Source organism: Nicotiana attenuata, unplaced genomic scaffold (assembly GCF_001879085.1).
Source record: "Nicotiana attenuata strain UT unplaced genomic scaffold, NIATTr2, whole genome shotgun sequence".
Lineage (NCBI taxonomy): Eukaryota > Viridiplantae > Streptophyta > Magnoliopsida > Solanales > Solanaceae > Nicotiana > Nicotiana attenuata.
This window is the reverse complement of record NW_017675579.1, coordinates 1-16,177: the sequence shown is the minus strand read 5'-3', so window position 1 is coordinate 16,177 and position 16,177 is coordinate 1. Positions and strand designations below refer to the sequence as shown.

General features: G+C 39.2%; 1 protein-coding gene across 1 annotated transcript; it reads left to right on the top strand.

Annotated features, from left to right (window-relative positions):
- The first annotated feature begins 4,387 nt into the window (after positions 1-4,387).
- Positions 4,388-5,576, top strand: LOC109220216 (carbonic anhydrase, chloroplastic-like). The gene is made up of 5 exons (XM_019384676.1): positions 4,388-4,417; positions 4,687-4,803; positions 4,905-5,041; positions 5,173-5,278; positions 5,378-5,576. The coding sequence occupies exons 1-5, from the start codon at positions 4,388-4,390 to the stop codon at positions 5,540-5,542; spliced, it is 555 nt and encodes a 184-aa protein (XP_019240221.1). The 3' UTR covers positions 5,543-5,576.
- Positions 5,577-16,177: the final 10,601 nt, after the last annotated feature.

Here is a 16,177-nt window from a genome sequence, read left to right as displayed (position 1 = left end):
GGGTCGCATCTGCGACCCCGGAGGCGCGAAAATTGGTCTGCAAAAGCGGAAATTACAGCTGGAAATGCGCTGGCGCGGATTTTTATTTGCAAAAGCGAAAATCCCCGAGTATAAAAAAATCATACCGCATTATTTTAGTATTTTTAGCATATCTTGAGTTCTAGAGCTCCGATTGAGGTGGTTTTCGCGGCGTTCTTCTCGTCTTTTCATGGGGGTCAATATCTAACTATAATTTTTATATTTTAATATGATTACAGAAGTTCATTTTTAAATTAGTTCATATTTTGATTGGAGGATTGGGGGTTTTTATCAAAAACTTTTCTAAAGAGAATAATTGGGTTTTGAACATCGATTCGGAGTCGGAATTGGAAGAAATTAGTATGGTTGGACTCGTAATTGAATGGGTGTTCGAATTTTATGAATTTTTCGGGTTCCGAAGTGCGGGCCCGAGGGTCGACTTTTGGGTTAATTTTTAGTTTTTGACAAACATTGAAGCTTTATTATCCAGAATAGTTTCTTATGAGTTTTATTTATGCTATGAAGTTATTTTGGCTAGATTTGAGCCGTCCGGAGGTAATTTCACTCGAGAAGTTCATTTTAGAGTAGTGCTCTAGCTTCATTGAGGTAAGTATCTTGCCTAACCTTGTGTGAGGGAACTACCTCTTAGGATTTGAGTCTTTTATGCTAATTGTATCATGTAAAGTCCGTGTACGCGTGGTGACCAGTACGTGCGCGGGCTTATTTTTGGAAAATTGACCTTTAAGGCTCGTAGGTTCTTATGTTCATTAGATATGAAGTTGATTTACTATGTTAAATTTTTCCATTTACTAGTTTCACCTCTACGTGTTTTATTTGAAATTAATTGCTTCATGTTCCACTCTTACTGCCTATTTGACTCTTGCGTGCCTTAACTGAAGTTGTTGTCTCTTCAATTTCCATGCTATCCTTTCTCACTGCTTATCTTTATTTGATATTATTATTATCTCTTCTGTAATTGTTTATTCTTATTTCGAATTATCAACTCGTGAAAACTCCCTTGTTGTTGAATTGCACTTATGTGGAGGTCATTGCTACACATTATCTCTTCCTTTTTGAGCTATTACTAGGTGGTGTAGTTATTTTCTGTTGTGTATTTCCATGTGAGCTTGTTTCTTCCGTTTCTTTGAGTTCTGGAATTTCTGAGTCGATTTATTTGTCGTACTCTTGTGTTATTGTCATTGTTGCTGTAAAAACTTGTTGTTGTGATTCACGAGATTTCTGTCGTGCGGTTGTTATTGTGATGTATAAGGTTTCTGCCGCGTGGTTGTTATTGTGATGCACGAGGTTTCTGTCGTGCGGTTGTTATTATGATGCACGAAGTTTCTGCTTGCGAATGATATTGTGTTGCACGGGGTTTCTGCCGTGCTGTTGTTACTATTGATATTTGCACATGCAGCGTGACAAGGCGGGATATATATATGGGTTGCGCATGTGGCGAGACAAGGTGGAAACATTTTTATGCACGTGTGGCGAGACAAGGTGGGCATTTACTTTATTATTGCGCACGTGGCGAGACAAGGTGGGCTATGTCAGGGATTGATTGTAATGACTTGCGATGGCCTGTAGGCATTATTATTGTTGTTATTTGTGTAGTGGTGTGCATACTCTGTGTGAGTTATACCGTGTTCATTTCATAGTGGTCGTTTCTTATGTGTCATTCATTGTCGCTACTCTTACTTGTTGACTAGAATTGTGATAGAACACTAGCACAAGCCTACGCGTAGTTAATCACCCCTAACGATTCAAGAAAATGGATCCTAATGTTATTGATCATTTCTATACACCCTCGTCTATTTGCCTCTACGTGAGAAGGGTTCTATTGACATGCATGTGTGTCGTCTGTGTAGTTATTAGCTATAATGAGGGCACAAGATGCCAAGTGTTTAGGGTTCACAAATTAGGACCCGTCAATTATGAATATTTTGAGGTTCTGTACCTCATGGAGAATATTGGATAAAACCTTGTGTGAAAGTGGTTATTCACTAATGATATGAAAATTATTTATATAATGAGGCCAGTGCTTATAAAGTGATTATACTCATTGATTATCCGGTAAATTGGCAACAAACGTGCTAACACATATTTGAATTCACTAATATATCAAAAAATCTTTACATTTTATTTTAAATCTTAGAGGATACGGCAACTAGTTTTACCAGTTACTAGTAGCTAATTGATCGAGTAGTATAAATTTCAGGCTAAAGAAACCAAACTTTCCCACCCATATTTCTTCGCCCTTCTGCTTTTGCAAGACTTAATAACTCTTCAGCTTCCTCCCATCATCTCCCCACTTTGGTATATATATATACCTTCTCACCTTTTCCTAATTCACCTTCTTTCTTTCTGTCTTGATCGGTATATATAGCTTATATTAGAGTTTAAATTGTGTATATCGTTGAACTTTTACATCATCAAGTCATTTCTACATGTTGTAGCATATTAGCTTATTTTATTTTTAAGAATACAAATTTCACATTTTAAGCTTACCTATAGATATTCTTTAGTCGACATGATATAGTATAAAAAGTCTCATTGAAATTCTAGGCGACTAGACTTTACAACCTATTTCTTCCGAGTATAATTAGTTTTATGCAAAAATTTAAATACTTACATAATTATATTGTTGGTGCATATAACCTATTTACATAAAAATTTAAATACTTACATAATTATATTGTTGGCGCAAAAATTTAAATACTTACATAATTATATTGTTGCTAACATACGTGTCTCTCTTATCATTAATTCACCTTTTACCTTGTTATCATTAATTTCCGAAATTAAGATAGTTGTTGTCTCGAATACACATGAAGATCCTAGAGAGTAAAAACGAGAAAAAAAGGAAGCGATTTTCTTTTTAAGTGTACTCTTCAATTCTTTCGTCATGTGCATGTGGTAGCTCTAAATAAACTTGAAAATCAACCAAATTAAATGGACATGTCAATGGCGTAAATTAAAGTTCTTGCCAAACGAGTAATAGGGCCATCGTTTAGCCTTTTAATTTTATGTGAATAGGTTCTTTGAGTTATTGTATGAAAAATTAATGAATCCATAAAATTAAACAACCTCGTACACTAGCCAATCCTGCACATGTGATGACTACCACACAATTTGTATCATATAAGACTTTGTTCTATTCTATTTATAACGTCTTTCTTGGCTTGTAACTTTATTCTTGCTAAACATGTAAACCTTATGGATTATTTTGTTTTTGGACATATTTTAGATAGGCCACTCACCAATTGTTTTAATGTCTATCTCTACCTTTTGATTTCACCATACACAGTAGAGAGAAAAAAGTATGTTTGCTAAATTCTGACAAAAAAATGGGGAATTGCAGAGAGAGAAGACATGGCAAAAGGAAGTTACGAGAAGGCCATTGTTTCACTCCAGAAACTCCTCAGGTTTGGACCATCGCATGTATAACATTAACTGCTGTATGGTTTAAAAAGGAATCGTAAGATACTTTTGTTTTTAAATATTGAGAAACAGAACCAAAGTTGTTCATTTTAACCCAAGTATTTGTTCAAAGTTGTGTTTTAAAACTTCTTCAACAAAAATATATTTAAATATCTAGCTGCTTAAACAGTTTTTCATAAAAGTTATGGAAAATTTATTTTATATTTGAATGATTATTCTTAGAAAAGATAATAAATATATTTACGTAGTTTAACTATGTTAAAACATATATGTTTATATAAATTTTGTATTCATTATAGAGTAATAATTACTAAAGGAGTAATAGATGCAGTGTGGTACATAATAACACTTGCTTAAGAACATACATTTCTTGCTTAAGCAGCAATTTAATAAACCAATAGTATTAATTATGGGTGTTGGATTTGGAAATTGTGCAATTGAAGTGAGAAAGAAGAACTGAAATCGGTTGTAGCAGAAAGAATTGATGAAATCACAGCTGAGTTACAAATGACAAGCTGCAAATCCTTCGACCCTGTTCAAAGGATCAAGACTGGCTTTTATTATTTCAAAACAGAGATATATGAGTAAAGCCCATACGTTCCCTTCTTTTACTTTTCCCTAACATGTTAAAAGTGTGATATTAATTTTCATACAATGATAATTAAACAAAACAACCTTGAAATGACAGCGCCTAATAAACTATTTCTTACATGTACCAGCAAAAACCCAGAATTGTTTGAGAAACTCAAGAAAGGACAGGATCCCAAGGTACAAGATCTTATCACTTTTGTTGCTATTTATGCATTAGAGTAAGGTTAAAGTTATCTCTGTGTGACCTATAGGTTAGGGTTATTGGAATAAAATGGCCCAAAGATACTCTTAACAGTGTGAGACTTTGTTCACACATACCCACCAAGGGGTTCAAGCCATGGAAGCAGTCACTAATGTTTGCATTAAGGTAGACTATCTACATCACACCCTTTGGGTGCGGGTTTTCTGCAGAACATGCGTAAATACGGGATGCCTTGTGCACCGGGCTGCCTTTTAGTATCTCTGCATTAGTTAGCACAACAAAAAATTCTATTGATCAGTGAATAACTAGCTGCTCACACAATGTAGGAGTTGTGACTTCTCAGGCACTGAATTAGCTCGATAAGTAGGAAGACTTTTTTACATTGTAAATTAATTTTCCATAGCTGAAAAATCATGTATCCAACCATGTAACAGTTTCTGGTGTTTGCCTGCTCCGATTCACGAGTGAGCCCATCTCATGTGCTGAATTTTCAGCTCGGTGAAGCTTTTATGCTTCGAAACATCGCCAATATGGTCCCTCCTTATGACAAGGTCATTTATCAGTTTAATTTCTATGAATTAACTCCTTCGTTCTATTTTGTATTAATATTGTTAATTTACTTTACTTTTGGGTTGGAATTGGATTGCAACAGACTAAATACTCTGGAGTAGGAGCTGTAATCGAATACATTGTCCATCTTAAGGTAGAAAACATTTTAATCATTGGCCATAGTGCATGTGGAGGTATTAATGCTCTCATGGAACTCCTAGAAGATTGTTCTGAATCGACGTATGTATCGTTAAGTAAACCATTTAAGTTATACATATTAATAGTATAACGAATAAAAAAATAATGTTTAACTTAACAATTAATTATGTTATATTACTAATTTGAAGAAATGTTTATATGTGATAATGCAGTGACTTTATAGAGGATTGGGTGAAAATTGGATTACCTGCCAAAGCAAAGGTGCTAGCTGAACATGGGGATAAAACTTTTGAAGAGCAAGTCAAATACTGTGAGAAGGTAAAATAGTGTTCTCACACTAATTGCTTTTTTTTTTTACTTTTTCTTATAAATGTCAACTAATATTTATAACTAACAATGGGAATGGATAAAATGCAGGAAGCTGTGAATGTATCACTAGCCAATTTGCTTACGTACCCATTTGTGAGCGATGCTTTGGTGAATAAGACTTCGGCGTTGAAGGGAGGTTACTATGATTTCATGAAAGGAAGATTTGAGCTCTGGGGACTCAACTTCGGTCTTTCTGATCCTTGTTATATATAAACTCAATACCACCATATTCGGGCGGGAGAAGATACCTCTTGTTCTTGCTTTTTCTTATTGTATTCGTCATTTATGAGTGCTAGTTTGAATTTCTGAATAAATAATAAGCGAGAGTGGACAAGGATTCTCCCATCTTGTGGTAGAAGAGAAAAGTTGTGATTTTTATTTGTGATAATGACTCTGCTCTGCAAAGAAAAATAATGTATAATGATAACTTTGTAATACTAGTTTAGAAAGTGTGGTCACAATAATTTTTATTTTGTCTTGGGCTTTGTTGGGTAAAGGATATGCCGGCAATTTTCTTGCACTCATGGCTGTATTTAAAAATTAGTCAGTGCGTCCTGAATTTTAGTTTTTTCAGTTTAAATTTTCAGGATAAAAATATTTTGAATTGTCCTGAAGTTAAGATTTTTAGTGTAACGATCCGACCCGGTCGTTTTGCTTTTTAGATCCCCATTTCCCTAAATAAGACTCCCCGTATGTGCTTTAACTATTTTATGATAAACGGGGATGGTTAGTTCGGGATTTGGAAGGGTTCAAGGTGAAATCGGAACACTTAGTTCCTTTTTTTTTTATCAAAGTCCACTAGGCATTTTGCCTAGGGTTCATTCTCATAGATATAAAATATAGTACAACAAAAAGGAGGGGGACATAAACGTTACGTCCAGTTATAAGACGAAAGTGCATTTGGTCAGCCAAGTATGGCAACCAAAAGAACTTTGAAACCTATGGTGAGTTAGACCTATGATGATGAACCAATTGTCTATCCAACAGTGATAGACAATTGGAACTGCAAAATACAAGTGTAGTAAGCCTAGGTCAACTATACAAAAATGCACAACTGATCCTAAATCTACTAAGCAAAAGAGTTGGAAGATTATATTCCATATACAACAAATTCTACCTCTATTGAAAAAGTAGAAGTGTTCTAGTAGTAATGGTAAACAACATAAACTATAGATGGAAGCTATCTTCCATTTTGCTTTGACATTACGAAAGAAAGCCAAATGGAAGATAGCTGTCAAAAAGGCTCCAAAAGAGGGGTTACTGAGCTGTGACTGTCTGCTAATTCTGACAGAAAAAAGTAAGCAACTTCCTGCATCAAATATCCCCTTTGACTTGAGGTCTGCAGAGTGTGCGCAGGACTGGATAGCTGGGACAGAGTAGCTTGTATAGATGACTTGCTGTTGCAAATGTGCCTGCTGCTGGTAGACTGCCTGGGTGATGACAGTTTTCTGTTGGAACTGCTGCAGGACTTCACCACAGAGCATTACTGGTGGAGATGCTGTTTACTGTATTGTGCGTGGAGATGATTTGAGAGGGTTGGGTAAATTGGTGCACTTTCAGTAGAATGAGCATCTGGGATGCTAATACCACTAACTAAAAGTGCCCCAATTGACCAAACCTATTCCAGAAACCTGCAAAACTTAGCAAAGATGTTAGTGAAATGGGGTTGTGTTTCCAGGTTCTTGTGGGTTCTGGAAAAGAGTATGGGCCAACTAGTTGCAAGTTCTTGTGTTGACTGCCTCTAGATGTGTGTGTTTTCTTGGAGTTGATGGGATGTGCCAGGGATGAGGAGGCATAGACCACCCAGGTTCAATGGGCAATATTATGGATGGTGGAAGACAAGAATGCATGATTTTATCATGGCCGAAGACTCTGAGTTGTGGGACGTCATATGTGATGGTCCTTACATCCCAACAAAGAATGTCGGAGACCTTCCATTGTCAATGCCAAAGCCAGAAAAGAATACACTGACGCTGACAGGAAAGCTGTGGAGAAAAATTTTCTTGCCAAAAAATTTTGGTGTGTGGAATAGGACCTGATGAATACAATAGGATCTCTGCTTGTGAAACTGCCAAGGAGATACGGGAATCTTTGCAAACATCACATGAGGGAACCACTCAAGTAAAGCAATCTAAGATTGATATGCTCACCATCGAGTATGAACTCTTTAGGATGAAAGACGATGAATCTATTCGAGATACGCACACAAGATTCACTTCCATCATAAATGAGCTACACTCACTTGGTGAAATCATTCCCAGGAACAAGCTCGTGAGGAAGATCCTTAGTATTCTGCCTAGTTCATGGGAGAGTAAGGTGAATGCCATTACTGAAGCAAAGGACCTGCAGGAGCTGACCATAGACGAGCTGGTTGGAAATCTGAAAAGCTACGAGATGAAGAAGAAGATAGACAGTGAAAGAAGAGAACCAAAGAAGGAAAAGAACCTGGTACTCAAAGCTGAAAGCAATGACTGAAGTGAGGAGGACAGTGACATGGCTTACTTGACCAAAAGGTTTCAAAAGATGGTTAGAAGAAATGGGAGAATACTAAAAAGAGGCAACTCCAGTAGACGAAAGAATTATGACCTCTGCCACAAATTTGGAATGCCAGGGCACTTCATCAAAGATTGTCCTCTCATGAAGCAAGAACACTCCAAATACAACCCTGATAAAGCAACAAAGAGGAACCCGGTTCCTGACAAGCACTTCAAAAGGAAGAGATCTGCTGACAATGTGGTAAAATAGGATCTTGCAGCATGGGGAGACTCCTCTAGTGAGTCTGAAGAAGAAAGTGATGCAGGTGACAGTTCCATGATGGCAGTTGAAAGTGAAGAAAATGAATATGATTCAATATTTGCTTTGATGGCTCAATCAGATGATGATGAAGATGATGGCAACGGTGAGGTAAACTTCAGGGATGTTCAGAGAAATCTGAAATCCTACTCCCCTAAGAAACTCATGTCATTAGCTATGTATTAATTGATGCTTATCATATTCTTGTGGAGGATAAAGATGCATTGATCTTAGAACTAGGAGAATCTGAACAAACAAGAGATGATTTGGTAGTGTGTGTAGTTGATGTGAAGGAAACTATAAGCAATTTGGAAGATGAAAAAATGGTTTTAACTGAAAAAATTGCTAGTGTAGAACACGAAAGAGATGATTGGTGGTTGTAGCTATCGATTTAAAGGAAACCATTGAGAATTTAAGTAAAGATAAGAATGTGCTAGTGAAAAGAGTGACTGAAATAGAGGAGGAAAGAGATGACCTCTTAATATTGCAAACCTAAGGGAAACTATAGAGGGACTAGGAACTGAGTCTAGGCCTGGAAATTCTGAGAAGGGAAAAGAGGTAGCTAGTGAGGCACACATTAAGCTTGAAAACGAGTTGAAAGCTGTGAAAACTAGCCTGTATGTTGAACTTGAGAAAAATAAGCATCTCCAAACTGAACTGGAAAGAGTACAAAATGATCTTGAAAAGTCCCTTAAGTGGACCTGGTCCTCTGAAGCTATTACTGCCATGTATGTCAATAATGGTGGAAACAGGTAGGGAATAGGGTTTCAAAGGGAGAGAACTCCTGACAACCCCCATAGCAAGTATGTTGCTGTACCAGATAACTGGCTGTGTACCCACTGTAGGAACAATGGGCATTTCAAGGAAAATTGCCACGCCAGGGTTCAGTCTATTCAGAAAAACAAAGTGTTTGCTGAAAAGATAACTACTAAAAAGGGACCAGGTACTACCCATAAATGGACGCATGTTACCTGCATGGACCAAGAGAGTTCTTATTCATCCGCTTGCTTACTACAAGGGACCCAAACTTGTTTGGGTTCCTAAAACTAACTCTTGATTTCCTTGTGTAGGGAATAGTGAAAGGAAGCAGTCAACAATGGTTCATGGATAGTGGATGTTCAAAGCACATGACTGGGAACACCATGGACTTTCTTTCACTAAAAGCCCTGCAAGGAGGGAGTGTATCCTTTGGCGATGGGAAAAAGGGGTACATTCTTGGAGTTGGAAAAGTCGGGAAGTCACTCACTCACTCAATTGAGAATGTGTACTATGTCAATGGTCTCATGTACAGTATCCTGAGTGTTTCTCAGATTTGTGATAAAGGAAACAAGGTGGAGTTCTTGTCCAAGATATGCACAGTTACAAATCTGGTAACTGGTGAAGTGGTACTTCTGGCCAAAAGATACAAGAACATCTATGTTGCTGATTTTGAGTCTCTGCAAAGTGGTGATCTGAGTTGCTTGAAAGCTATTGATAATGATGATGAACTGTGGCACAGAAGACTGGGGCACGCAAGCTTCTCTCTTTTGAATAAACTGATTCAGAAGGACCTGATCCGTGGTCTGCCCATGTCAAAGTTCAAAGAACAGAAAGTATGTGATGCCTGTGCTAGAGGGAAGCATGTGAAGTCCTCAGTCAAGTCTAAGAAAGATGTCAGCACCTCAAAGCCACTTGATCTTCATCATATGGATCTGTGTGGCCCTATGAGAGTGCAAAGCAGGGGAGGAAAAAGGTACATCTTTATGATAGTGGATGACTACTCCAGGTTCACTACTCTATTTCTGAGAACAAAACACAAAACCTTTGAGGTATTTGTGGCCTTTGTGAAGAAAATCCAAGTGAAGATGGAGTCTAGAGTAGCATGTATTAGATCAGATCATGGAACAGAATTTGACAATGCCAAATTTGATGAGTTCTGTAACGAAAATGGCATTACCCACAACTTCTCAGCCCCAAGAACTCCCCAGCAAAATGGAGTTGTGGAAAGGAAGAATAGAAATCTTGAGGAAATGGCAAGAACAATGCTAATCGATAGTGGGATTGCAAAGAACTTCTGGGCTGAAGCTGTAAACAATGCCTGCTACTTGGTGAACAGGTGCATGATCAGATCACTCCTGGACAAAACCCCCTATGAGTTGCTGAATGGAAGAAAACCCAAGCTGACTCACCTAGGAACATTTGGGTGCAAGTGTTATGTTCTCAACAATGGAAAGGATCAGCTTGGAAAATTTGATGCCAAAAGTGATGAAGGAATCTTCTTGGGGTACACTTCTCAAAGCAAAGCTTACAAGATATACAACAAGCGGACTCAGTGTGTCGAGGAAAGTGTTCACGTAATCTTTGACAAGTCCTATCCCTCCTGTGAGAAAATCAGCAAGGATGATCAAGATGGAGAGTCTCTACTAGTTCCAGGAGAAGTCATTGACATGACAAATGGAAAAGCAGACATGATGAGTCAAGTGAAGGAGCCAAGTGGAGACAATGCAGCTTCTTCCACAAGGGAACGAGGTACTACAATTATAACCACTGAAGCTGAAGAGAGAGTAGTTGATGCAGTGCAAGATACTCCACAGGTGGCTGAGAGTAGAATACAAGGGAACCAGTCAGATCCACCCAGCTCCTCTACAAATGAGCCTCAAATGCCCAACTGGAAACACAAAAGTTCTCATCCTCTTGACAACATAATTACCCCTATAGATTCCGGAGTGCAAACCAGATCAAAAGCCAGAAATTCACTTGCTTTCTCAGCTTTTATTTCCCAAATAAAACCCAAAAATATCAAGGAAGCCCTAAAGGATGCAGACTAGATTACAACCATGCAAGATGAGTTGGATCAATTTGAAAGAAACAATGTATGGCACCTGGTACCTAGACCGTCAGATCGAACCATTATAGGAACCAGGTGGGTATTTAGGAACAAGCTTGATGAACATGGAAACACTACAAGGAACAAGGCCAGGCTAGTGGTTCAAGGTTACAATCAGGAAGAAGGAATTGATTATGATGAGACATTTGCTCCGGTTGCTCGCATGGAAGCTATTAGAATTCTAATTGCCTTTGCATCCCATATGGAATTCACTTTGTTCCAAATGGATGTCAAAAGTGCATTTTTGAATGGATTTCTTGAGGAAGAAGTCTATGTAAAGCAACCTCCGGGGTTTGAATGCCATGAACACCCTGAATATGTGTTTAAGCTGGACAAGGCTTGTACGGGTTGAAGCAGGCTCCTCGAGCTTGGTATGAAAGGTTGTCCAAGTTCCTCTTAGAAAATGGTTTTACAAGAGGAAAAATTGACCACACCCTGTTCTTGAAGAAACGGGGGAGGAACCTGCTCATCGTTCAGGTATATGTTGATGATATCATTTTTGGGGCAACATCTGATTCACTATGTGAAGAATTTGCAGAACTCGTGGGAAATGAGTTTGAAATGAGCATGATGGGTGAGTTGAATTTCTTCTTGGGTCTTCAAGTGAAGAAGTACACAAAGGGTACATTCATTTGCTAGCAGAAATACATCAAGGAGCTCTTGAAAAGGTTTGATATAGAAGCATCAAAAGTGATAGACACTCCCATTGCAACTGCTACTCGACTGGACATGGATGAATCTGGATCTTCTATGAATCAAACCATGTAGGCATTATTGGGTCTCTTCTCTACCTCACTGCCAGCAGACTTGATATTGTCTTTAGTGTGGGGCTATGTGCAAGGTTTCAGTCAAATCCCAAGGAATCTCATCTGAAGGCTGCCAAAAGAATTTTGAGATATCTTAAGGGAACACAGGACCTGGTCCTGTACTACCCCTCAGGTGACAATTTTAATCTTGTTGGGTATGCTGATGCTGACTATGCTAGTTATCTTGTGGACAGGAAAAGTACTTCTGGAATGGCTCACTTTCTAGGATCTTGTCTCATCTCATGGGGCACAAGGAAGCAAAACTCAGTGGCTCTTTCAACAGCTGAAGCAAAATATGTAGCTGCAGCTTCTTGCTGTGCTCAGCTCCTATGGATCAAACAACAATTGGAAGATTTTGGTGTATACACTGAATATGTGCCTCTTCTATGTGATAACACCAGTGCTTTTAACATGGCCAAGAATCCAGTTCAACACAAAAGAACTAAGCACATTGATGTGAGACATCATTTCCTGAGAGACGATGTGGAGAAGGGGCTTATCTGTATGAAGTTCTGCAGCACAGAAGATCAAATTGCAGATATCTTCACCAACGCATTGAGTAGGGAGCATTTTGAAAGAAATAGGGTGAAGCTGGGGCTATTGAAGCCTAATTGAGAACCTGATTCCTATCAGTTGGCTATGAAAGTCACCTTCAGGTAATATTAGCTAAAGTGTTTTCCGGCCAAGTCTAACTCACTTCAATACCATTGCAGGTAGACACGCATGATGATTATAGAAGCTGCAGATGCATTGCATGGGCGGTAAAAGAGGATTGAAATTTTCAAAGACAGGTCAAGCACCTGGTTCTTGTACCAAAGGTTAGTAGTCCTATGCATTCTTTAATACATATCTTAAAAAGGTGCAAATATCAACTGCCATGTCATCCACCTTTTTTCAGACTCTGCTGTCATGTCTTTTCATTTCACATCCTCTCCATCTCCCTCTAAAATGTTGCAACTTTCCACGCAGTACCGCCGTTTCGGAACCAGTTCCTATCTCTCTCCTCATGATTATCTTCTCTCATTAAAACCCTCTCTTCTCTTGACCGATCATATTTCTCTCCTTAGACCTTCTCCAATAATTCTCAACTCTATCTCTTCAATGGCTGACAATCACTCCGAAATCCCTTCTTCAGTCGATACTAACCCAGAGAAAACCCTTAAGTCCTCCGTCCCTGATGAATCTTCTGTCACCATTCCCGTCTTAACCACTGAAACAACCTCCAACCCAGATTTCCCTTCACTCTCTAGTTCTAATGCGACTATCTCAGACCTCTCTCTTCCTCTAAACGATGAGGACTCAGAAACCCCTAAAATCGCTGATCCTTCGTCTCTATCGACTGAGCTTCTCACCAACCAAGGTAAAAGTGGAGAACAGGGTAAAGTTCCAAGGTCTGTAGAGGTTTCAGGGGCTAGGGTTGATCAACCTTCCACCATTCTTACTTCAGATTCTGTGGTGACCATGGAGCCTCTAGAGGATGAAACCGTCGCGACCATTTTTGTTGTATCTGCAGATGGAATATTGCATGAGGTAATTTTTGGTGTACCCAAGTCTCAGAGGAATGAGACACAGGGGTTAGTGGAAGAAGGAGCCATGGTGCTGTTTGAAGGCTCTACACCAGCGGAACTACTGGGCCTTCTCGTGAAGGACCTGACCCCTCTCCGGAGGAAACATGTCAAGGTTCCCACTCCCAGGTCAGTTCTGCTCCTGCACCTTCACCACACTTTGCTGTTGAGCCCTTGGAAATTCTGGTTCCTGAGATGAGGTCTAGTGATGAGGAAGATCAAAACAACATTGCTCTTGATGCATTTAAAAGAGCAAAAGAGCAGTAAGAAGAAAAAGAAGAGGTTGGTGAAAAATGGTGAAGTAGTATGTGATAAGAGTGTCCCTGTGGTGGAAGTGGATGAGGAACAAACAGAGGAACCTAATTCCTTGGTAAAAAGGTCACGGAAGAAGAAGCAATCTGTTTCAGTGGAGGATGTTACAACCCCCATTTCAAAGTTGAAAGATGTTGTGATTGAACCATCAGATTCTGATGAGCAGTGAATCAGCCTGCTATCATGATTGAGCACAGGCAGAAGGTAGCAACTTTCAAGGATGGAAATTATGGTCTTCCGTATTGGTTCCTCCTTACGCACGTGTTTAAGTTCTTCAAAGTGCCACTGGGACAGTGCAATGTAGGGACCAAGAAGCAGACCTTCTCTCAAACAACTTCGGAGGAATGCGAGTGCATCGAGAAGAATGGGGGGGGGGGTAGGTAGTACATCGACAATCTCTCAGCTCATCAATGCTCAAAACAGCGCAACTGAGGAGATTCGAAGATTGCAGGCGAGGAACGCTATCCTGGAAGGTCAGCAGGCCCAAGGGGCCCCAGGGTCAAATGAGGAGATAGCTCCTTTGACAAAAGAAAATGCTGATCTCAGGGCACAAGTGGAGAACCTGAAAGAGGAATTGCTCACCGAGCAAAAGTCGGTGAATGCCCAAAAAGATCTAGTTCTCCAAACCCTTGCTGGAGCATCCAAGACCTCTACTCCTAGTGCCCCCTAAGCAACCCCTTTTAGTGACCAGTTTATGGATTTTCCTTTCTTGTTTTAATGACTTGGCAGTTGTTTTTGTTTCCTTTTGTTTTGATGTGGAAGGGATGTACCAGTACTGCTCCCGATGACAACAGTCCAATCTTTGCCTTTGCTGTATAGCAAAGGCATATGTTTATCTATAAAAACTATTCTCTTTTGCTATGCAAATGCTTATGTTCTCTGATTCTCTTTTCTATCATGTTGTGTGCACATATGTGGCATGAGTTAGCTAGGCTAGACTTCTTTATGCTGATTGCCTGCTTGTGTATTTCTAGTGATGCCAAAAGGGGAAAGTATAATTGAAACAGGGATCTAATTAAGGGGGGAGCGTAAACTCAGGGGGAACTTGTGAAGTTCCTGCTGCTTCATCTGGTTATTTCTGTTCTAAAAATCTGTTATCAATGTCTAAGTTTGTCATCGTCAAAAATGGGGAAATTGATGGGTTTTCAATGTCTTAGCTTTGTGTTTTGATGATCTAACAAACTTATTATCAAAGAACCAGATGGGGAACCTGACACACTAGGTACACATTGATAATTAACGGACTCTAGCTGTGTCAACTGCTGCAACTTTAGAAGATAGAGAACCAACACAGGGACCTGATCCCTTGTGTTTCCCTGACAGCAGTACGAAAGTCAACTGTGTACAGCTGGAAAGTGGCTGCCACAGAAACAGTGCAGCACAGTTCTGCAGTCACTTGTCTTTTGACCAACCAAGTGCTTACATCATTCAAGTGATGTCATCAAAGGTGTATTAACAAGAGTATTACAATAAAACATAACTTGAACACTTGAGAATTCACTCTAAGCATTCAAGCCTTCTGAGATTCATGCATTCAATTCTCAAGTGCCTCAAGAACAAAGTTTAACGCTACTACGGACCGGTTCCTAAATCTAGTATTTTGTTGTCCTTAGTTGAGTTGTAACTTTGTAATTGTTCTTCATTGCAATTCCTAATTTGCTTAGCTAGAAGCGTTGCGTAGGACCCCCTTTGTTAAACCATAAACCCTTTGTGTTTGTGTCGTGACTACAGTTAGTCATGAGTTGAAGTCTTTGTAATAGGCGTATTACAAAGTGGCTTGTAATAGGTGTATTACGAGTTAGTGAGGGATTAAGAGTTTAATTCCTAGATTGCATAGGTTGTAATCTAAAAGTTGCTCATAGTGAAGTTGAAATCCTACCAGTGTAGGTCGTGGTTTTTTATCCCCTCGAGCAGGGGTTTTTCCACGTATAACTTCCTGTCTTATCTACTTACTGTTTCATTAACGTTCTCAGTGGACCCTCATAAAGGACCTGGTACTCTATAGTTTGGTGGACTCATATAAACTATCACACTCATAACAGTTGCACCAGTAGTTTGAGCTTATCCCTGGTACCTGCAACAATTAGCAAACATGTTTGTGAAAGGGGGCTCAGTTTCTAGGTTCTTGTGGGTTCTGGAAGTGAGTATGGGTTCAGGGGATGTGGGGGAAGTGGTGGCAGCTTTGCTTTTAGATGAGCAACTGTTTGTAGGTTCTTGTGTTGACTGCATGTAGTTGTATGTTTATTTCTGTGGTTTGGAGGGAGTTCAGAAGCTGCAGCAGAGACAGATGCAGAGGCAGCTCTGTTGCATATGCATGTAGCCCTTCTGTGATGTAGTGCAAAGTTAGCTTGAGAGGGGTTCTTGCATACTGTGGGAAAGCTGTAGCATTGAGGTGAGGGAAAGGATTGTTCAGCTGATTTGTTGATGTTTACTGCTGAAACTGGTGCTTTATTTTTGGTTTTTTGTGGATTTCTGTTATTGAATGACTGTTGGCCTTATTCCATTG

Coding starts and splice junctions, on each gene's coding strand:
- LOC109220216 (XM_019384676.1), top strand. CDS start 4,388: ATGGAAGCAGTCACTAATGTTTGCATTAAG. Junction 4,418..4,686: donor TCACTAATGTTTGCATTAAG/GTAGACTATCTA, acceptor ACCATGTAACAG/TTTCTGGTGTTTGCCTGCTC. Junction 5,279..5,377: donor AAGTCAAATACTGTGAGAAG/GTAAAATAGTGT, acceptor GATAAAATGCAG/GAAGCTGTGAATGTATCACT.